General features: G+C 44.1%; 1 protein-coding gene across 1 annotated transcript in view; it reads right to left on the bottom strand.

Annotated features, from left to right (window-relative positions):
- Positions 1 to 22,829, bottom strand: part of LOC136864164 (hemolymph lipopolysaccharide-binding protein) — a 112,953-nt gene that overhangs the window by 67,117 nt on the left and 23,007 nt on the right. Inside the window, exon 2 of the mRNA XM_067140811.2 lies at positions 6,185 to 6,341. Coding sequence (XP_066996912.2) covers positions 6,185 to 6,340 — 156 coding nt within the window. The 5' untranslated portion in view covers position 6,341. The remainder of the gene's footprint in view (positions 1 to 6,184; positions 6,342 to 22,829) is intronic.

Here is a 22,829-nt window from a genome sequence, read left to right as displayed (position 1 = left end):
AGTTATAAATTGGCATTGAGCTACAATCCTGTGGTGCCGAATTACGCCCGGGTGGAATACGCATGGGATTCGTTTCATTTATCTGTGGAGAATCCTCCATTTTATCTGATTCGGTGCGATTTCCGATAACATCGTGTTCAACTTTCTCTGGCTTCTTTAAGGCGGATTTCAACAGTCCATCTCCTCGAGACTCTTGAGATTTAAGGTTCTCGACTTCCTCTTGTAACTCCAGTATTAATTTGTCGTGAACATCAGCCTTAATACTAGCTTTATGAACCTTCAATTCGAATCTATCAACCTTGTCCTTCGTTTCCTTCAACTTGCTTTGAATTTCCCGTTGTTTTCCCTCGACGTCGGTTTTCAATTCGACTTTCATTAGGTCCACCTGTTGGTCGAGGTACTCCCTACATTTCGCCTCTGTACTGTCGGTGACCACTATCAGTTGTGCCTCAATATCTTGGGATTTCACGGACAATTCTTCAACTTGAGTTCGTAAATTTACGACCTCTTCCGTTCCGGTATTAATCTTTGCTTCCAACCTATCAATTTTCCTTTCCTGAGCGGTAAATTTTTCATCAACTTCTTTTATTTGTCCCTCCAGACGGATACTTGTTTGATCTAATTTTTGTGTCAAAGAATCTATATGAGCAGTTAAGTCATTAACACGGGAAGTGAAATGGTCTTTAAGTTCTGTGGCCTGGGCCTTACATGATGCCTCGTATCTCTCTAAGCGTTCAGTGAGTTGCCCGACCTGACTGGTCTGTTGGTTTAAACATTGGTCTAACTTACGAAGCTGTTCTTTAGTCTCAGCGTCCGCTTGCTCCTGTCTAGCAAAACGTTCCTCGAGCCTGTCACTATCGGCCCTAATCTGCTCCTTCAAGAGTCCCGCTTGTCTCTCACTATCGATCCTGATCTGCTCCTTCAAGATTTCCGCTTGCCTCTCATTATCGATCCTGATCTGCTCCTTCTGTTCGGCCAATAGACTGGCCATCATCGCCTTAATGTCCTCTACATTCATACTGACACTTATTTGTGGAGAACGTGTACCCCCTGAATCGAGCTGACCGCAGTATACTCAATTAACATGATTTATTTTCCTAAAGTTAGGCAGGTGTGTTCATTTTTGAAACACGTAATTTGCCTTATACCAAATTTAGCTTCACAACAGCTACGTCACACCTCCTAATAACTGCAAGTGTTTCCTTAGTGTGCCCATACATCATTCGTAACTATTTTCCCGGAACTCACTACAAATAACTTTCTGTAGCCCTTTATCAAATTACATGTCACCCGAATTCATGACCTAAATGGGCTCGGCAATTTACCTATACCAGACACCTGGTATATTCGATGAACATTGGATGCCGTCAGCTTCAAGATGTACAAGTTGCACTAGCAGTCAGTTGTCCGTCTATGAGCTGACAACATTTCACTGTTCATTTTAGGAAATATAAGAGTCATGGGGTGATGCTCCCTCCCTTACTCACGGTATCTAATATTTAAAATAGGACGTATTCCCTAAGTTACCAAGGCCTGCTACTAATGCATCGCCTCTGGCACAAACCCGTAACCAGCAGGATTTGAAGAATTCTGCCCGATCACTTTGTCCTCACTAACGGGAAAGACATTGTATTGTCTCTCTGAAGTTACACCATTTTGTAACTTCATCGGGTCTGCCATGATCATGAGTGACCATCGTGCACGTTACCACTTAATCTGGTTACACGATTTTCCCAATTTTTCTCCGTATCTTTATTAAATATAATCTATTCCAATCACTCATTTACATATCATTGCGTGTGATAAAACTGTCTACGGAAATGACCTAAGCACTCCGCCCGACACATCATTCATACTAGTTACTGTATTCACACGTTCTGACTTCATCTCGTATTCCTCCTTCCTACTAAATTCAACATTCGGATACATTCGGTATTTCTAATCCTTTAGTTCTCACCATACACCTTTGGTACTACTAAGTTTACCAGGTACTCCTTTTTATAGTAGTGGTGTTCGAACTAAGCCACATGTTCGGAGATGAACTTGTGCTCTGGAATACGGTTATATATTTTTTTGCCACTAAACTACCATATTAATGCCTGAACGTTGGCCGATATTTTGTACGCCCCTAACGTCGGCCACTATTTGTACGCCCTGACGTTGTGTGCCATTTGTATGGCCCTCACGTTGGTTCGCCATTTGTATGCACCTGTCCAGGGCTCTAGTGCATAACAATTTATATTAATTGGCTTATACAGTGGCTGTAAGGATTTATTCGACGAGACCCTTGGACATTCCCTGGAATCGAAAGCCATCACCCCTACTTGAGTTTCCTTCGGCTTGCTCGAGAGCTTGGGTTCGTGGTATGTCCGGAAGGGGGGTTAAAATATTTAATTCTAAGTAAGGGGAAAGAGTCTCGGATTATCAGAGGAATACGAACACATTACTAATGAGAAGGAATACCGTCTATTTTGTAAAAACACCTTTAATTAGCTAAGGAAAACACTTGAAATTTCATTACATACAGATATGCCGAAATATTTATTAACACACTACATTAATTATTAATCATGTCTGAACTCGAATGTCCTTTTCTGTCCTGCAGCTCGACACCATTGCCTTCCCTTGCACACACTAGTTCTCCATAAATATTTTAGTTGACTCTAGGAGCACCACGCGCTAGACGGACGCACTCACAGGGTTTGAACATACGTGTTACTATATCTTTTTATATCGGTCATCAATCGACCCACTCCACTTCACTGATATTTAATCCAATGTGCAACTCACTGCGTTAGAGCGAATACGGCGGACACTGCCCGGTCTATAAACCAATGGCTGAATGCCAATCACTAATGTCGTCGGTTCGAATCTCACTACAACACTGTGATCGAACTATATCCTGGGCACCACGCGCCTTTCTGACACATAATCCGAATTAAAGAAAAAAAATTCACATCCAGCTCATTACAGGCTGCATTAGAAGCATGATCAATATCTGGCTTGCAACGCACTGTCGCTCACTATAGGTTGTCACTGACTATTACATACCACTGTTCGATGAAGAATTTCCACAATGTAAAACACTAATTATCCCTAATAACTGTTCACTCACGAATAGACATGTCGATCACACCAAAGACACAGAATATACTGGGTTACCCTGGTCTCCTGCCTCTCGCCTATATGGTGGAACGAATTATTTCTGGAGGGGGAATCAGTCCACGCCCCCTTGTCACACCTCACTCCGGTGGCAGGTGTATTTACACTTTGAATTTAGTATCAAATTAAAGCGTGTACATCCCGCTTTTCGTTGATCATTTTTCATTGCGAATTTTTCACGGGCTCGCCTGTAATCATGAAAGCGTCATTACCAATTTAAAGTAGGTGGAGCTTGACTCCGGGGATTTTTTAGATTTCCTGGTCCTGTCAGAGCCGGGCATCTGGTCTTTCTCACTTCAAGATATTCGCTGCCTGCGCAATTCCCATTAACCTTATCATGTAGAATGGTTCTCTACATGATAAATCCCCATAAAATCCCCTCATTCATTGAAGCTGTAACTTGAAATTATCTATCGAGCATTTCCGAGTAATTAATATTGATAGCCTCGTAACAGTTGAAAGCGATACACTGGTACCACCAGATATTTAGGGGAATACGTGGGGTGATATCGTCTAGAATGTTGGGACGACTTCCTTGGGGCTGCTTCGTGACCTCACCTCTCAGTCATGTGACATCCCGCTTGCTCCAGCTCCCTCGCTCAGAGAGAGAAAGAATTCCACTTACGGGCGCCTGTACTCCCTGTTTTCTCAATTACGCGCAACGAGAGGAGAGGCGCGTGACTCTACGGGGGGCGGCTCGCATCCCGGAACCGACAAGATTATCCCCGTTCGGCGGCTATTTGACGTAGAACCGCGCGGAAAACGGCATATTCTTTCTACAGGATGTCTCCATATACGTATGACGAGGTCATGAACGGTCACATTAGAGGATCGAATTAAGAAGGACAAGCCCACGTACATTGCATTCGTAGATCTAGAAAAGCCATTCAATAATGATGGTTGGAAATTCTACAGGTAATCGGGATCTGATAACGAAAAGAAGGATTATCTACAATATGTACAAAAATCAGTGTGCAGGGATACGAATCGAATGCTATTAAAAAGAGGCATCAACCCAGAAAAGAGTGAGGGAAGTTTGCAGTTTGTCCCCTTTCATTTTCAATGTACATATGAAACAGGCGTTAAAGGAAATCAAAGAGGAATTAGGATAGGTAATCACAATACGAGGAGATAAAATCAAAACTCAGAGATTTGCCGATGATATTGCTATTTTATCTGTGTCTGCGGAAGACTATGGGAAACTAATGAATTTTATGGACACAGTCCTCGAGAAGGAATACAAAAGTAATGGAGTACAGTTGAACGAAGTTAAGTGATGCATGAAATATTATATTAGGAATTGGTCTTAAAGGAAATAGATGTATATTGTTACTTTGGTAGTAGAATAACTAACTATGGCGGAAAAGGGAGACATAATGTAGACTAGAACAGGCAAAGAAGGTCTTTCTTAATAAAGGAACTTTGCATACTTTGAATATTGATATAGGAATTAGAATAATATTTTGAAGACTTCCGTCCAGAGTGTGGCTTTGTACGGATGTAGAATGTGGAAAATAAGTTAGAAAAGAAGGGAACTGAAGCTTTTGAAACGTGGTGTTACAGAATAGTGTTGAAATTGATATGTTTAGATCGATTCACGAATGAAGAGATACTGAATTGGATTGGTGAGAGGATAAAGATTTGTCTGAATTTAACCAGATGAAGAGATCGTGATAGGACATATCTTATGACACCCAGGACTTGTTCAGTTAGTTTCTTGAGGGAAGTGTACGTGGTAAGGATAGGAAGGGTACACCAAGACTCATATTTGACAAACATATTAGTGTAGATGTAGGATGTAAGTAGTTACGTACAAATGAATAGGTTTGCACAGTTTAGAGTAGCATGGAGGGCTGCATCACACCAGTCTATGAACTGATAACCCAAACAACAACATTAAAGTTGGTCCCAAAATGCAGGCTTGATGCACACCTGCACCTCAAATTTATCAATCTTACCTTATATATTATATGATCTCCATCAAGGATAGTACTTGTCTCTTACCATCGAGGAAAGGAAGGAAGGAAGAAAGAAAGAAAGAAAAATACTGCGTAAAACGTAAGTGACACAAAAGGGAATAAGACATATACTACCTACTGAGTTTTCCACAACAAAGGAGTATTTCATTTTACACACAATACGTAAATCTTGTAGTTCAGTATGTATTTGGTAATATACTATTTAATTTAAATAGCGAGAAGACTTTTTTTCTTAAAAGTAGATAAATATTAATCTGCACTTCTAATGGAGTAGCTGTTGTACAATCACTTAGCATGCACGCGATGACAATTTTGTCGACTCCTCAAGTTCTGTGGTACGTACATGGGAATGCCTGTACCTGCCTGTGAATTGTCGTGAGATTTGCTTCCTGTCTTTCCCTGACCCCTTGCAGTTTCATTTTGTTACTCTTAATTTCCTTTCAGTATATAAACCAAGTATCAGTACAACATTAAGAAAGCACAATTAGATGTACAAATTCTTTAAAACATTGTCAGGGTGATCTTCATAGCAAGGCTCCACACAGTTATTTATCCGACTTGACTTAAACATTCATATGTCTGCCACTGATGTTTCCCTTATGTATCAATATATCGGGAAATGGTATCAAACAAAGATGATATTCTAATTTTTTCATGAATAAAATCCCTGTAAAATCAACCCTAAAACGGATACACCGAATCTTATTCTTTAGACCATCTGAATCCCTTTTCTGCTGATTTTTACCACTTTACAGCTACAATCGTACTCACTCTTTTCCTAAAATTAAGTGCTAAGTTTCATGAAAATGCACCCACCCATTATCTCGTGATGCTGTAACAAACATACAAACCAACAGACAAAACTTTCACTGAACCCGACATAGGCTACTATATCCCACCCGTTATACAACCTAATTATCAGGTTAATATGCAAAACATACAGATAGAAATATGATTTTATGTGTATACGTATAGATTGCGTAGATATGAAGTAGGTTAAGCGTATTGCAGGATAGAATAATATAGTAGCTGAATCCACTTGCCTTAGCATCCCAGTTTCCGGAGTGATTTTTTGTTGAATGGATTACTATCTTGGTGCTTTTCGTACTTTTACAATTAGGTAGAACTTCGCACAATGAATCTTGAATGTAAACATGGCAGAGCAGAAGAACAAGTAACACTGGTCCGGAAGTTAGCATTCTGAAACAGTTATACAAGAAAAAACTATTACTGTAAATGTATGACCAAACGCAATCAAAAGTAGGCCTGTATCCCAAATTAACATAGCGTCAGATGCCTCGATAAAGAGACATCTACCTTGAAGCACACTGAATCTCATTTAGCTTTCAGAATATATTGAATTGAGCAAGATGTTCAAGATGGTGAGTAAAATAAAAGTCTCCAATTGACTTAGACGAGTCATGCAATTTCCAGACGTAAAATAGGAATACAATAATGTTATTAATGTTAGTCTTTCCCGCAGTAACTTTTAACGATGTTAACAAACGCCTCAGTGTCACAATGTTGCCCCGCAGGTGTTCTTTTCAGGTGCTGGAAGCTAGTGTTACGTACGGTTTAGTAGCGTTCAATACACAGCCAGAATCGAACCCGAATTTGTGGGAATAAAAGGAAGCAAATGCAGTTTTAGTTATATATGATTAGTGATGGAATGATCAAGACATTCAATTTTACGTAGAATCCATGAGGCCGCGTGCACACCGAGCGCGCTTCGCATAGTGTGTCGCGTGTAGCGTGAAATGCTATGCATAGCGTAAGCGTGCTTGCTGTTCACACCGAAAACTCTACGCCGTGATCTCAGCATAGTTTGGCGCGATGGTCTTTAGGGTGGTCACAAACTAATGCCGTTATCCAAGTACGCTAGTAACAGTTTACTGATGGATAACAGTTACCTAAAATTGAAAATTAGAAAGCAGAATCGAAATTGGGTTCATGAATTTAATGAAGAACGAATTACTTTCAGAGAATTTCATCGTTTTTAGAGAGATGAACGACTTTATCGAGAAAAATTTTATGATTACTTAAGAATGACAAAAAATACCTTTGACCTTCCAAACCCTGCAACTGAAATGTGGCGACAAGTAGCGGAGAAGTATTGTGAGAAATTCAGTTTTCTCAATTGTCTAGGAGCACCGGGCGGTAAGCACGTGGAAATTAAATTTCCGGCTAAATCACGCTCTTTATATAATAATTATAAATATTATTTTGCAATATTGTTACAATTAGAATACACAATGTATCATCGTAACAAAAATGGAGTAAATGTGTCACAAATATAATTCATAAACAGAAATATTTACTTCCAAGCCCACTACTAACCTGCAGAGTGATATTCTTCATGTTACCAACCTCCATTGGCAAAATTATAAACCGATATGACAGAGTCTGGGAGATTCTATGCACTTTGTCACCAAGTGTCCGGCTACATGGCTAAATGGTTACCGTACTGACCTTTGGTCACAGGAGTCCCGGGTTCGATTCCCGGCAGAGTCGGGAATTGTAATCGTAATTAGTAAATTCCATTGGCAGGGGGCTGGGTGTATGTGTGTATTCATAATCATTTCATCCTTATCACGACGCAGGTCGCCTACGGGAGTCAATTCAAAACACTTGCACCTGGCAAGCCGAACTTCTCCTCGGACACTTCCGACACTAAAATCCATTCGCATTTTCATCCTGTCAAAATGTTAAGCCCAGTAAAGTGTGACAGTACAAGTAATATTACTGTATATGTTTCCTGTAGGAATGCGATAAAACTGTTGTAGATACTTGAGTCCACTTATTTTGCAAAACAGTTACAATTTTTATAGTTTTTGTGCCTTGGATTCCATATTTCTTCTCTTTGAAACACTGCATGAATAATTTCTTCTTCCATAGCTTCAGAACCAGCTAGGTAACGCTAAGCAAATAACCAACACTGTGCGTTGTCTGGCGCTTCGCTTAGCTGTAAGGTAGGCGTTCAGCGCAACAGAGCGCGGACGGTGTGAACACCTGGCTTAGGAACAAACCACTGGTTATGCTCAGCGTGACGCTTAGCGTTGAGCAACACGCGACACACTATGCGAAGCGCGCTCGGTGTGCACGCAGCCTGAGAGAGGGGTATGACACTTGATTACGAAACTCTCACGTTCAGTGGCAGGGGTCAGAACCGTGACCAGTGAATATCTCTGTAATACCGCACCCTGAAAACAGAAGGTTGTCTAACCAACACTGAGCGTCTGAGGTCAGTAAAGATGGTGATGATGATCACGATAATTTGTTAGTGGTTTAACGACGCACTAAAGCAAACATGTTTTCGGGGACGATTGGACGGGAAAGCTGGGAATGAAGTGGCCGCGGCCTTGACAGGAATTCACACAACACCATTTTCAGGGTTGCCAGCAGTGGGATTCAAACGCACCATCTCACGTAACGCGTGAGCAAGTGACTCAGTAGAAGAACAAAAAAGAAATAATAATATTAACCCTCACATATCACATCGAGGTCCCACAGGCCGCATAAGAATTATGTTCCATGTGTGCTTATGCTCATGTTCCTTAGTCCCGTTTCCTGAAGTGGTATCGGGGTGATACAGTATATTACATGACATGTTTTACGACCAGATGCCCTTCCTGACGCCAACCTCAGTGAAGATGAAATGGATGAAAGTGAATGAAATTGGCCATAGAGAACGATTTTCAGGGTACCCGAAGGTGGGGTTTGAATCAAAGGTGTACAAATTCTACTGAAGACTTGCTTGCCCCAAGCTATACTGCAACAAGCAAAGCAGCTTGGCTTGCGCGCCAGCAAAGCAACAGTGCGCACAAGGTACGCAGAATACAAGGTAGGGATCACGAGAGAGGTGCGCAGTAGCAAAGCAGAGCTGTGACGTCACGCAGGACCCTCGCGTTGAATCTGCCCTAAAAGAGGTAGAGGTAGTTCGAATAAGAATCACTGTGCACGCAGAAGCTAGGTGCTAATAGTAAACGATAGTAACGTATATGTGGTATATAAGAAACCGTGTGTGTTTATGTTATGTGATGAAACGTAAAAATCAGTAATAGTGTACACTTTTCAGTATGGTTTGTCATGCGAGTGCAGGCTGCACAAAACATAGCAGGCACGCGACGGAACGAAACATACACTTTCATGTATTCCTTAAAGCCACTGGCCTAAATAAATGGTGACAGAAGTAATCAAGACTTTATCGAAAGCTATCTTTCTCAGCTTCGGGAGACTTCATGACCATCCTCTTCCGACAGCTGTGACGCAAAAGGTGAAATCATTGCTGTCAGCCTCAATGCTTTCGAGGCGATAAGAAATTCCAACTGTTCTCCGGAAGATTATGAAACATTATGTCCAAATACGTTACATGATACTGATGACCGCCATGGATATCGGGGGGCAACGCGTCCGCCTGTCACCCAGCGGCTCCGGGTTCGATTCCCGGCCGGGTCAAGGGTTTTTAATTGTAAATTATTAATATACCTCGCCTGGGGCTGGGTGTTTGTGGCGTCCTTAACCTTCCTTTCCTCACATTCAACACTCTACACTTCCGCAATTACACTTACCGTACCCGCAGGTTCCTATCATATGGTGTATATAGTGGCAAAAGATCTACAGAGGTCGACGCCAAGAACAAATATATCATTGTGTTTTTTTTTTTTTAAGGCCAGCGTCGAGCCCACACCATCCTATTCTTTACTGGAGGATGAGCAAGGGTTCGTTAAAGCCCTTGAAGAGCTAGTAAAACAGGTCGAGGACAGTCGCGAAACCAAGGATCGTGATGAGCTGCTTAAATACTTCACTGGCTGTATAGCTTTTAGGGTAAAGAAGAAGAACCTCGATACAGAAATAGAAAACAGGTCAAAATACAAAAGGTGGAAATTAGATTTCAAAAACGTCTAGAGACAGTTTGATGCAGCCTACAGAGAGATGGTACTCCACTGTGGTGCAGATGGAAAGAGAGTTCAAATTTTACCACGGATAAGAACTGAAAGAGGGTTTTAACATCTTCACAAACCTTACGGATATCCTGAAGAAGAAATTCCCCGAAATTTATGAGCTTACAAGTTACTTCGTGGGAAGCCGTTCTTTTATTTGAATGGACGTTTTAAACAAAAGTAAGAAAGACATTCAAGAGACCGGGTTTCAGTTAATACAATACCGATAAAAAAGAAGAAAAGCGAAGAAATTCCATTGATGTTATAGAGTGTGTTTGATGTTCTTTTTTAAAAATGTCAGCATTATTCTTTGTGTATAACATACCTATTTTTTATGAAAGGCTATTTATTATGTTGTATATGAAACCAGTGCTAAGAATGTTAATATACAGGCTCATTAATTTATACAGCCTATGTAATGTTAACGTGGAATTTGTGAGCTCCTGGCACTTGGAGGAGAACATTTACTATACTGGTGTTGTGGACAGTGTATATAGTTCCCCAATATTGCTGTAACAACGGGCATATTTCTTGTAATCATCACGCTTTAATGTTCGAGTCTGTAACAATTAGAGCCCCCTTGTTATTGTTATCATAGGTAACATGAACATAACCTTTTATACAGATCGAAACACTTCAGAAACGCTGCTTGATTCACACTGTATTTGATCTCCTATTATTACTCTACTGTAATAGTGAAGTGGAATGCCTTTTCTGAGGTGAAGTTAAAATATCAATGAAGTTATCTTATCTCTAACTTGTGGCTAAAACAAAATAGCTCACAGCTGTGTATTAGCCTACCTCATACAGAAGACAAGGCGCTGAGGGTTCAAGATGACGTCATCGACGGCCAAGAGTGGTGGGGAGACCTGCGCGTGATCCCTACCTCTTACTCTATCTACCTTGAGTGCGCACGTACTGAGCACGACAATCATATCGAGCTAAAACCTGGGTTTCATTAAGCCTGAGAAGCTTCGTGAGATACGTTCAATCAATCAATCAATCAATCAATCAATCAATCAATCAATCAATCAATCAATCAATACTGATCTGCATTTAGGGCAGTCGCCCAGGTGGCAGATTCCCTATTTGTTGTTTTCCTAGCCTTTTCCTAAATGATTTCAAAGAAATTGGAAATTTACGTGTGGACTGCCGGACTTGACAAGAGTGTATGTGGAGATTGCTATCCATATGATGTGATGTGATGCTTGCTGCTTGCTTACTTCTTGTTTAAAAGAGCCTAACATCTATGTCAAGATCTGTATAGACAGTTCTGGTCACGCTCCCAGAATTCATTGCGGCAGCGGCCATTTTGGGACCAAAGATGTCATCTGCGTGTTATCCAATGCAATGAGATAAAAGTTATAATGGGTTATTGTGCCGCTCCAGATTGTAAAAGTCACTCATCTAAAGGGACTAAATTATTTAGATTCCCGAAAGATAAGAACAGTAGGAGAAAATGGATGCAGAATTGCCGACGTCATAAATGACAGCCAACAGAACATTCACAGTTGTGTGAGATTAATATAAATTTTGCCAGAGAAAGATGAAGTATTAATCACGAAGAAGCTTGTCTATCCGTCTTGTCCTTCTTCTTCTTCTTCTTCTTCTTTTTCTTTGCTACGGCTTTTCCCACACCTGTGGGTTCCGGGGTGCGAACTGCGTCGCACATGTGGATTTGACCCTGTTTTACGGTCGGATGCCCTTCCTGACGACAACCTCATATAGATTCATGTAATCACTATTGGGTGTTTCTTTGGAGGTTGGTAGTGTGGTATGTTGTCCGAATATGATGAGGAGACTGTTGGGACGGGCACATACACCCAATCCCCGAGCCAGAAGAATTCATCAGAAGCAGTTAAAATCCCCGACCCGGCCGAGAGCTTGCCAGTCGATGTCCCTTGGAGGATTGTCGGGCTGCTGGCGTTGTTCCTCATCCACCATCTCGGGAGCAGTCAGGTCCGTCCTAGACCGCCTCGTCCTAAAGCAGAGTGCCTGCTGAGATGTTGGAACTAGTTGAAGGAGCTTTGTTGAGTGATTTGCCGGTAGATTTGGACTCCTTGAAGTATTGGTTGACATCTTGCTGTTTCGGCATGCTGTGACGAAGAAGACATCTCTTTCCCTGCCACCGACAGGCTATGCAACTGTATATTTCAACCATTACTTGTAGACCAAAACAGGTGGTTACGTCTCAAAACTCACGATATTCAAAACTCACGGCATAAAATTAGTTACAAATAGTATCAAAGCTCACGAATACAAACTCGTAGCTAAAGTAAACATTCTAATGATTCTCAAAATTCACGACTCCGTACAGGGTTATTTTTCCCCTCAAACTCAGAGATGGATCCCACCTCTATTGCCTGGTGCCTCTCACCGCTAGGGGTGCACAGCCCTGCGTCAGCAACGTGGTGAGGTACAAGCCTACTGGATCTATTCAGCCGTTTACCCGTGATGGTGGAATAACAGACAGACAGACAGACAAAACAAATAAACAGACACGAAAGCTAAGAACTACTGATACGATCTTGAATTGACCTGAAACGGATCTCAAAACGGTATATATTTGGAAAAATAAATGACATTACAGACAACGGACCCCCTAGAATGAAATAAATATGACCATAAATGTATTATGGAATAATCGAAGAGAATTTGAAGCAGAGAAATGCATACTGTAGGTACTCCGGACAGCAGGTGCTTGCGATGACCGCAGGAGGGATAAGGTGCGCGGTGACTCACGCTTTTCTTACGACAGGCAGGGGAAACTGTGGATGTTATTCTGCCACCCGAACCCACAGAGAAAAAATAATGGCTGGTGAATGAAAGAGACCGAGGTATATTATATATTATTGTGACGAGTTGGTGGAGTAGTAAGATAAATTAACACTAGACTGGTACCTTCTGTACTAAAATTTATTAACTAATGCTAGTAAATCACTTACACCTCGGTACACAGTCATGATTCCCTACTACACGCTTCTTTTTTATCTCTTTCTTCACGCAATGTTTGTTTACTCTCGACGCTACGACACTTTCTGCTGTTCTTCTTTTTCCTTCCCTCTGTTTTTCGGATCACAGACTCTAAGAGTAAACGGGTGGACCAGATGGTGACGTCGCCAGACACTCTCGAATTTCAACATAGTGGACGTGGTAACCATTACACTGCCCCCTCTTCAAGGCTGCTCTTCCCGAGCTGCTCCACGATACGGTGCCAGGCGATCCAGGTGAACAATCATCATCTTCCCTCGGGGAGGCCGCTGGATCCGGTAGACAACATCGTTGATCCTGGTGACGATTGTATATGGACCTTCCCATTGTGGCTGCAATTTCAGTGGCTTCCCTTTTGTCCGCACCGGACGGTACAGCCACACACTGTCACCTTCCTGGAAACCCGCAGAGTTCGCCAGCATGTCGTAGCGGGCTTTTATCCGGTCTCTGGCTACCCTTAGATGATGTCGGGCATAATTGTGGATGTCGTTGTGCTGATCCACCAACTCCCATACATAGTCCGTCACTGGCTGCTGCTGGTCTGGTGCCGACCCGAACATTAGATCGCATGGCAGGCGGAACTCCCTTCCGAAGACCATGTTGGCAGGTGTCATGCCCGTCGTCTCATGGGTGGACGCTCGATAGGCCATCAAGAAGAATGGCACCCTCACGTCCCAGTCCCTCTGGTGCACCGAAACCACCTTCCAGAGATGCTCCTCGGCGGTTTTCACAAAACGCTCCACCATGCTATCTGACTGAGGGTGGAGAGGCGTCGTACGGGTCGTCCGCACTCCTAAGCGCTGCAAAACCTCTTGCATCAGTCTGGACCCAAAGTTTCTACCTTGGTCGCTATGAAGCTCCCTCGGGACACCAAATCGGCAGAAGAAGTTCTTGACCAAAACGTCGGCCACTGTCGTTGCCTCTTGGTTCGGGATGGCGTAGACCTCTGGCCACTTTGTGAAGTAGTCCATGGCTAGGAGTAGGTAACGGTTCCCGGCGTCAGGTTCGGGGAATGGTCCCGCAACATCGATGGCGATCCTTTCGAAAGGTGCTCCAATGTTGTACTTCATCATCTACTCCTGGTAAGTTCACGTGGGCCCCGGCTCGCCGCGCAGGTGTCACACGGCTGGCACATCCTCTCAACATCGTTACTCAGGTGCAACCAGTAGTAACGTTGTCGGGCACGATCTAGGGTCTTATTCACTCCCAAGTGGCCAGCAGTAGTGCCCGCATTCAACTCAGTCAGTACTTCTCTTCTCATTCTTCTGGGAATTATCAGCTGGGCAATGTCCTTCTTTCCGTCGGTTGATTCCCATACGCGGGTAAGTACCAAGTCACTAACCATGATAGGCGACCACTGGGCCCAGTACGCCTTATAGGTTGGACTGCGTTCAGCAATGTGTTACCATTCCGGTCTCTGTCCTGACTCTACTTCCCGTAAGATTAGCCCGATGTCGTCATCCTTCAGCTGCCTCCTCCTGAGGGCGTCTCGATCGCATACTTCAGCGGTGGTGGCCCTCAAGACCCGGACGTCCACAACGCCCGCCTGTGTCTCCACTTCGAGGCAGTGTGCACAGTTCTCAAGGCACGGTATTCTGGATAGAGCGTCGGCGTTGCAGTGCTTCCTTCCTTGTCGGGCTCGGTGGTGAAGTCATACTCCTGAAGGCGTTGTACCCAGCGAGCTTTCTGTCCTTCTAGGTTTCTGAAGCTCAGGAGCCAGGTCAATGCGGAGTGGTCAGTGCGCAAATGGAAAGGCTGCCCATACAGATACTTGTGGAAGTGTTCCAAGGTCTTCACCATGGCCAGCAATTCCCAACGCGTCACGCAGTAATTTCTCTCAGCTTTTGACAACGTCTTGCTGAAATAGGCGATCACCTTCTCCTGACCGTCTTGCACTTGGGACAGCACCCCACCAATTCCCACATCGCTGGCGTCGGTGTCACTGATGAACTTCTCCCCAGGCTTGGGATATCCTAGGATGGGTGCCATACACAGGGACTCCTTCAGCGTCCAGAAGGCATTCTCCGCCTCATTTCACCATTGGAAAGGCCTCCTCTCTTCGGTGAGCCGCGTAAGGTGCTTTGATATGTCTGCGTAGCCAGCTATAAATCTGCGGTAGTACGAGCAAAGGCTAAGGAAACTCCTCAGTTCTCGCTTATCCTTAGGCGCCGGCCAGTCCCCGACAGCTCTTAACTTCTCCGGATCAGTGGCTACTCCCTTCGCTGACACGATGTGGGCCAGGTAGCGCACCTCCTTCTGGAACAGGTGGCATTTTCCGGGATTTAATTTTAGGTGAGCCCCACGCAGCCTCTTGAACACTATCCGCAGGTTCTCAACGTGCTCTCTGAACGTGCGTCCCACAATAATTATATCGTCCAGAAACATGAGGCAGGCGTCGTGAGTTAGCCCCCTCAATACAGACTCCATTAGTTGCTCGAAGGTCGCCGGCGCGTTGCAGAGGCCGAAGGGCATAACGGTGAACTGGTAGAGCTCTTGGCCGGTTGAGAACGCCGTCTTCTCTTTGACTTCCGGGTGGAGCGCCACTTGCCAGTACCCGGACTTCAGTTCCAAAGTCGAAAACCACTGGGGCCAGATAACGTGTCCAGGGTGTCATCTATCCTAGGTAACGGGAAACAGTCCTTCTCTTGACGTCGTTCAACTTGCGGTAATAGACGCAGAAGTGAAGCTCACCGTTCTTTTCCTTCACGAGGACCACTGACGAAGACCATGGGCTGTGCGACGCCTCAAAGACTCCCCGCTGCATCATGCCACCTAGTATGTGGTCGATTTCCGCCCTTTATGCCACGGGTAACCTACGAGGTGGCTGTCGGATTGGAGCGGCATCGCCGGTGTTAATGCGATGGTACACTCTATCCGTCTTTCCGTAGTCGCCTCCGGTAGCAGTGAAGATGTCCCTAAACTCATAGATTAGTTCCTTAAGCTCCCTGAGCTGTCTCGCCTCCAAATGTTTCCGGGCGTCGGATATAATCATCCGGAGTATATCCGATCCTTCGCCTGCTTCCAGGGCCTGTGGGCCTTCGTCGTCCACTGGCACGACGCACTTAACTGGTACACAAGCCCCAACCTTGGTCCCGCGACGTCGAATTCAATATGCGTACCGGCACGCAGCTTTGTGCCGGAACGAGCGTCATGGAGGGAGAGTCCTTGATTGGCGGTCGGCGGTGCGCGTTCCACGAGCACGCTGTCCCCTTGTATGGGTTCCTCTAACCGTGCCGTAACCATCAACTTGCTGTTGGCTGGCATTACTTCGTCGATGGCCAGCGTTAATCGCGCTACTGGAGTTTGCGTACCTGGGCGTCGGAGCATTATCTCTTGTTTGCCGAGCCACAACACACGCCGTCCCACGTCGACAGTCGCCTCGTATGCTCGTAGCACGTCTAGGCCCAGGTTGACCTCAACCGTGACGGTGGCGACGAAGGCCCAGACTCGTAGGCGTTGTTGTCCCAGCGTCAGTTGAAGTAGCGCCTCCTTCAGGACAGGGATGATGTCTCCTGAGGCCGTTCGTAGCACGAAGGGGTGGTTGGGTTCCCTTTCTAGCTGTCCCTCAGCGATGTCGGGCGTGGCGATGGTTAATGCCGGCCCCGTGTCTATCGTGACCCGGCACGGCCTGTCTCCTAGCCACCCGTCGGTGATCAAGCTATCGTCGCCACATTTAGTGTGAAACGAGAGGTCGGTAATAACGGTGCCGACGAGCCCCTCTCCTTGTCAGTCCTTACTCGTTTCCCTGATCAGGAGCCGTCTCCATATGACAGTTCATCCGCAGGTGGCCTCGCTCGCCACAGTTCCAACAGGTGATCTAGTTGTTGCGTCGGCGTCACGGCGGTGGCGTGCGTCGTTCTCCTGTAACGGGGCGGTTCTCCGGCGCGTCCTCGCTTCTCACGGCTCGTATTCTTGGTGACGGTGCCGCTGTTCCCTTCACCACCTCCACCTTCAGGGCTAACGTCAGGGCCTCTCTGATGTTATGCTCCCCGCTGAGCATCAGCTTTTGACGGATCTCAGCGTCGCGGAGCCCATCAATGAATGTATAGGCTGCCTCCCGCTGAATGTGGTCCTGAGGCGGCCCATCCAGAGCCTTGTGGGCTAGGTGCTCCACATCTTGCGCGAATTCCTGCAGCGTCTTATTAACGCGCTGTGTCCTCTTCCTCAGCTGGACTCGGTAGGTGGCTGCCAGCTGGTGGTCACCGTATCGGCTGTCAATCTCTATAACAATCTGTAGGTGGCACCCGGCTGGAGGCCATGTAGCACTTCTGCTGCTGTTCCTTCCAGTCCGGCGATTAGGTGCACGACCCTTTCTTCCGATGTCCAACCGTTGTAGCCGCACACGGTCTCGAATTGGATCCGGAAGGTCCTCCAAGATGTGGCTCCGTCGAAGCGCGGGGGTTTTACCTTCCCGGCGCTGGAGCCGCTGTCGCTGCTGGTGGTCCTAGCACGAGTCTCCATGGCTGTCACTCTCGTACGAAGGGCGCTTACTTCCTCTTTCAGGTCTCGAACCCCTGACTCCACAACCTGCGGTATTTCTTTGATCTGTTTTTCAACCAGTTCCTGTACGTCCTGCATAATGTCACTCTTTAATTTTCTTTCTAGAGAGCGCACTTCATGTTATAATTTACTTTGTCCACCCTTAAGTTCATTCCATTCCAGTTTCAGTTCGCTCTTGATTTCGTTCTGATTCGATGAGAGTTCGGTAGACTTATTGAGGAGAGCCTGAAAATGTTCGCTAACCATTTTGCTATTCGCTAGAGATTGCTAGTTACGAAATTACTGCTACCAGACGATCCCGATTCTGACACCAGTAGTCAGTTGGCGGAGTAGTAAGATAAATTAACACTAGACTGGTAGCTGCTATACTAAAATTTGTGAACTAATGCTAGTAAATCACTTACACCTCGGTACACAGTCAGGATTCCCTACTACACGCTTCTTTTTGATCTCTTTCTTCACGCAATGTTTGTTTACTCTCGACGCTACGACACTTTCCGCTGTTCTTTTTTCTTCTCTCTGTTATTCCGATCACAGAGTCTAAGAGTAAACGGGCGGATCAGATGGTAACTCTCTCAAATTCCAACATGGCGGACACGGTAACCACTACATTATTATTATTATTATTATTATTATTATTATTATTATTATTATTATTATTATTATTATTATTATTATTATTATTATTAAAATATTTTTCTGTTGTCTTAAAGTTAAAACAATGCATTTTTTTACCTTCCACATAAATTTATAATAATGACGTGTGGCCTCCGGGTAGGTCTGGTGCAGGTCTTCAGAGTTGACGCCGTATAGGTGACCTGCACGTCGCTGAGGATGATGCCCTACCTATGATGAAGTATAATACTGAAGACGGCACGAACAATCAGTCCCCGAGCCATAGGAATTAACCAATGAAGGTTAAAATCCCCGACCCGGCCGAGAATCGAACCAGGTACCCTCTGTACCGAGGGCTAGTACGTTGACCATTCAGCCAACGAATCGGAAATTCCTTCGCCCACACAATTGTAAATGGAACAAAATGCTGAACAAAAGAGACAATACGCCCAATGGTTGGTTACAGTAGATGTTCAGTATGCCTCCTCTTACTTCGATGCACAGTTCCCAATGATGTAGTAGTGACCTTTGGAATCTGTTCAGGATGTGTGGTCTGTCGCGAACGACCTGGAAAGCTGCCTGTATTCCTGGTACAATTTCAGTTTCTATTTCTACGGGTTTCGCATAGTAACTAATGTGTGCAGAACAAACTGTACACTGTCTACTTGGACTAGAAAGCGACTATGCGAAACGAACGAAAAACTTGTACATTCAATCAGAGCATTACCTCTGTCTTTTCCTTCCCACTTCCCGTCCCTTCCGTCCTTTGACGCACAGCAACAGGTAACAACTGGCTCTCTGGCATAGCAAACACGGCAAGTTCGTCAATGTGAATCACGCGCCAGAAAATAACAAACTAACCTCATTTTCTCAAAAGGAAACATTTTCTCCGCCAATCCAATTGTATCATCATTCATAACATAACACGAACAGCATCCCTGATTTTTGTCGGCATAGTTCTGATACGCCGGTCCCGTTGTGTAGGGGTAGCGTGCTTGCCTCTTACCCGCCCGGCCAGGTCAGGGATGTTTACCTGGACCTGAGGGCTGGTTCGCGGTCCACTCTGCCTACGTGATTAGAATTGAGGAGCTATCTGACGGTAATATAGCGGCCCCGGTCTAGAAAGCCAAGAATAACGGCCGAGAGGATTCGCCGTGCTGACCACACGACACCTCGTAATCTGCAGCCCTTCGGGCTGAGCAGCGGTCGCTTTGTAGACCAATTCCCTTTAGGGCTGTAGTGCCATGGGGGTTTATAGTTCTGATACACCGTGTATACGACAATGTATCAGTAGACGCACGGACGCCATGAACCCGCGAAAAGTTAGGCCTAGTCCCATTTTTGAATGCAGCTATTGGTTTTGTCATATATATACAATTATAGCTGATGTCCCCGTGCTTCGCTACGGGATTCTCAGAGAGACTGTCTTTGTGGTTTACCTGCCTGAAGTCGTCAGTAGGAATGTAGCGATTAAAAGCAATGTTATCATACAAAATACTCGATCAAATGAAAAACCGCACATTTTCTCACTATTAGCGAACCGTACTACGGTGCCGATCTAACAGTCCAAAGTTTCAGTGCTGGAATGACCAGGCTGCAGACAGCCGTGAACACTCCTCTGCCATTATTCCGTTAAATATGCACACTGATCATTCCAATCAGTGCCTTTAAGTACGGATTGAATAGCTGGAATGCTATCATGAACCAGTTTGTCAAGTATCAGTAGTATCAGAAAATGTATGAGCCAGAGGAATGGCATGCTAAAGAAGAAAGTTATCTAACTCCCCAGCTACTCCCCGCCAATATTCAGGCAATCTGTTATACTCGGTACGACCGGGCAAGTTGGCCGTGCGGTTAGGGGCGCGCAGCTGTTAGCTTGCATCTGGATGGTAGTGGGTTCGAACCTCACTGTCGACAGCCCTGCAGATGGTTTTCCGTGGTCTCCTATTTTCCTAGCCCATCGTCGCCATGAGTCATATCTTTGTCGGCACGATGTAAAGCAAATTTTAAAAAGCTGGGTTACAGCGGTAATCCCATCTATCGGAGATGAGCGGCAACAGAGACACAAAGCACATCGTATCAAACAATGGTCAATGTAATGTTATTGTTGATCAATGTTATGAGCTCTCTGTATTGTAGGCCTCCACATTCAGTTTTCTTTCGACTCTGTAATATTAAGGCGTCATATAAAATTAATTATAGCGTACACTGTAGTTCCTTATTCCTTGACTTTACATAACGATTTTCAGTTAATTCTGTTAAGTAGTAAACTCATGTAGTCATCCTGTGGTGGTGCAGCTCTTTTCAGGCATCCCCCCAATGGAGGTGAACTGCGTGTACCATTTGAACCCACATACCAGCCCTCCTGCCATTCTTAAATTTCTGGCAGTACCAGGAATCGAACCCGGGCCCCCGAGGACGGCAGCTAATATCACTAACCATTACGCTACGGAGGTGGACATTAAATTCTGTTAACCCATTTTCTCGTGGCGGCGCTGAAATTGACTTAGCCAAAAAAGTACTCTTTCATGAATAGCTCCGTTATCATAACCGGTACAGTAAAAATGTATAAGACATAAATGATCGGAAATTTAATAATATATAATTTAGTTACATACTGTTTGTCTATAGGACTACTGATAACACAAATATTTGATTATTCAATGTTAGACCTTCCCCTAAACTGCCATTTCACTCAGCGTGAATAAAATTATTTATAGCCTAGATTATAGCGACTTATTCCCCGACTTTGCATACCGATTTTCATTAACATAGCACAAATAATAACATAAATATTTGAGAATAAAATTTTAGTCCTTCAGCTAAACTACCATTTCTCTCAACGTGAATAAGAGTATTTATGGCCTACATTGTAGCAACAGGACCACCACTAATATTAATATTTGAGAATTAATATGTATATAATTTGCTATTTGCTTTACGTCGCATCGACACAGATAGGTTTTATGGAGACGATGGGCTAGGAAAGGCTACGAGTGGGAAGGAACCGGTCATGATCTTAATTAAGGTACAGTCCTGGGATTTGCCTGGTGTGAAAATGGGAAACCACAGAAAACCATCTTCAGGGCTGCCGACAGTGGGGCTCGAACCTACTATCTCCCGATTACTGGATACTGGCCGCACTTAAGCGACTGCAGCAATCGAGCTCGGTGAATTAAATTTTTGGCCTTCCTCTAAACTACCATTTCTCTCAGCGTGAAAAGATTATTTATGGCCTAGATTGTAGCGACTTATTCCCGGACTTTACATATGGATTTTCATTATGACGTCAGTAGGAACGGTGCGATTAAAAGCAATGCTTTCATATGGAATACTCGATCAAATGAAACACCACACATTTTCTCACTTTTAACGAACAGGACTACACTGCCGGTCTAACAGTCCAAAGTTCCAAGGCTGGAATGACCAAGCTGCAGACAGCCGTGATTCGTGAACACTCTTCGTCTTTTTTCGGCGGGGAGAGGGTCGAATAGTGGAGACTCCCAGGGTAAAAAAATATGCCCTTTTACTAATGTTTCCTAGGAGTACCCGATGAGTCGGAAAATATCTAATCACTATACTGGCGGCGGAAAAATCTATCTAACATGGAGGCAAATTTTTCCTCCAAGCCAGAGGAGAAACCCCCTCTTCACTGATATTTTGGAACAAAATGAATGTAGAATTTAATAATAGTGAAGAGGGAGACGCTTTTCTTAAGAATCGGCTCTTTTCAGGGTTGAATTTCGAGTTATTCAGTGAATTGTGGTGCTATAATTTGAAATAGGCCTAATTTGTTATTCTAGACCAGGCCATGGTACTACTACTAAGTCAGCCTCAGCCTTAAGTATGCACACTGCTCAATCAAAACAGCGTGTCAGAGTAGGGATCGAATAACTGGAATACTATGAAGAACCAGTGTGTTACGTACCAGTTGTATCAGAAAATGTACGAACCAGACGAATGGCATGCTAAAGAAGAAAGTTTCCTAACTCCCCGGCTATTTCCCGCCAATTTTCATTCAGTACGGTCAGTCAGTTCAGTCAGTGGGTATGCAGCAGTAATGCAATCTATCGCAATTGAGAGGCGGCATAAGAGACAAATAACTTCACAACAAACAATGGTCAACATAATGTTATTGTTGATCAATGTAATGCGTTTTCGATATTGTAGGCCTTCACTTTTAGTTTTCCTCCGACTCTGAAAAACCACTCAGCATAGTTGGAACGGTAAAACTGAATAAAACATAAATGATCGGAAATTGTATTCTCTGAAACTTTTTGCTATGTAGTACGTTTCGGTAGGACCAAAAACATAGATATTTAAAAATTAAATTTTAGGCGCCTTCCCCTAAACTACAATTTAATCCAGGGTGAATAAAATTGTTTCTAGCTTAGACTGTAGTTTCTTATTCCCCGACTCTATGTACCGATTTTAATTAAATACTGTTAACCCATTTTCTCGTGGCTCGGCATCGATATGGACTTAGGAAGAAAAATACAATTTCATGAATAACTGTGTTATCATAGCTGGTACGGTAAAAATGTGTAAGACATAAATGGTCGGAAATTTAATTCTATATAACTTTGGTTATGTAGTATTTATCGATACGACCACTAATAATATAAATATTTGAGAATTAAAT

Source organism: Anabrus simplex, chromosome 2 (assembly GCF_040414725.1).
Source record: "Anabrus simplex isolate iqAnaSimp1 chromosome 2, ASM4041472v1, whole genome shotgun sequence".
Classification (NCBI taxonomy): Eukaryota; Metazoa; Arthropoda; class Insecta; order Orthoptera; family Tettigoniidae; genus Anabrus; species Anabrus simplex.
This window is presented reverse-complemented; position numbering and strand designations above follow the sequence as displayed.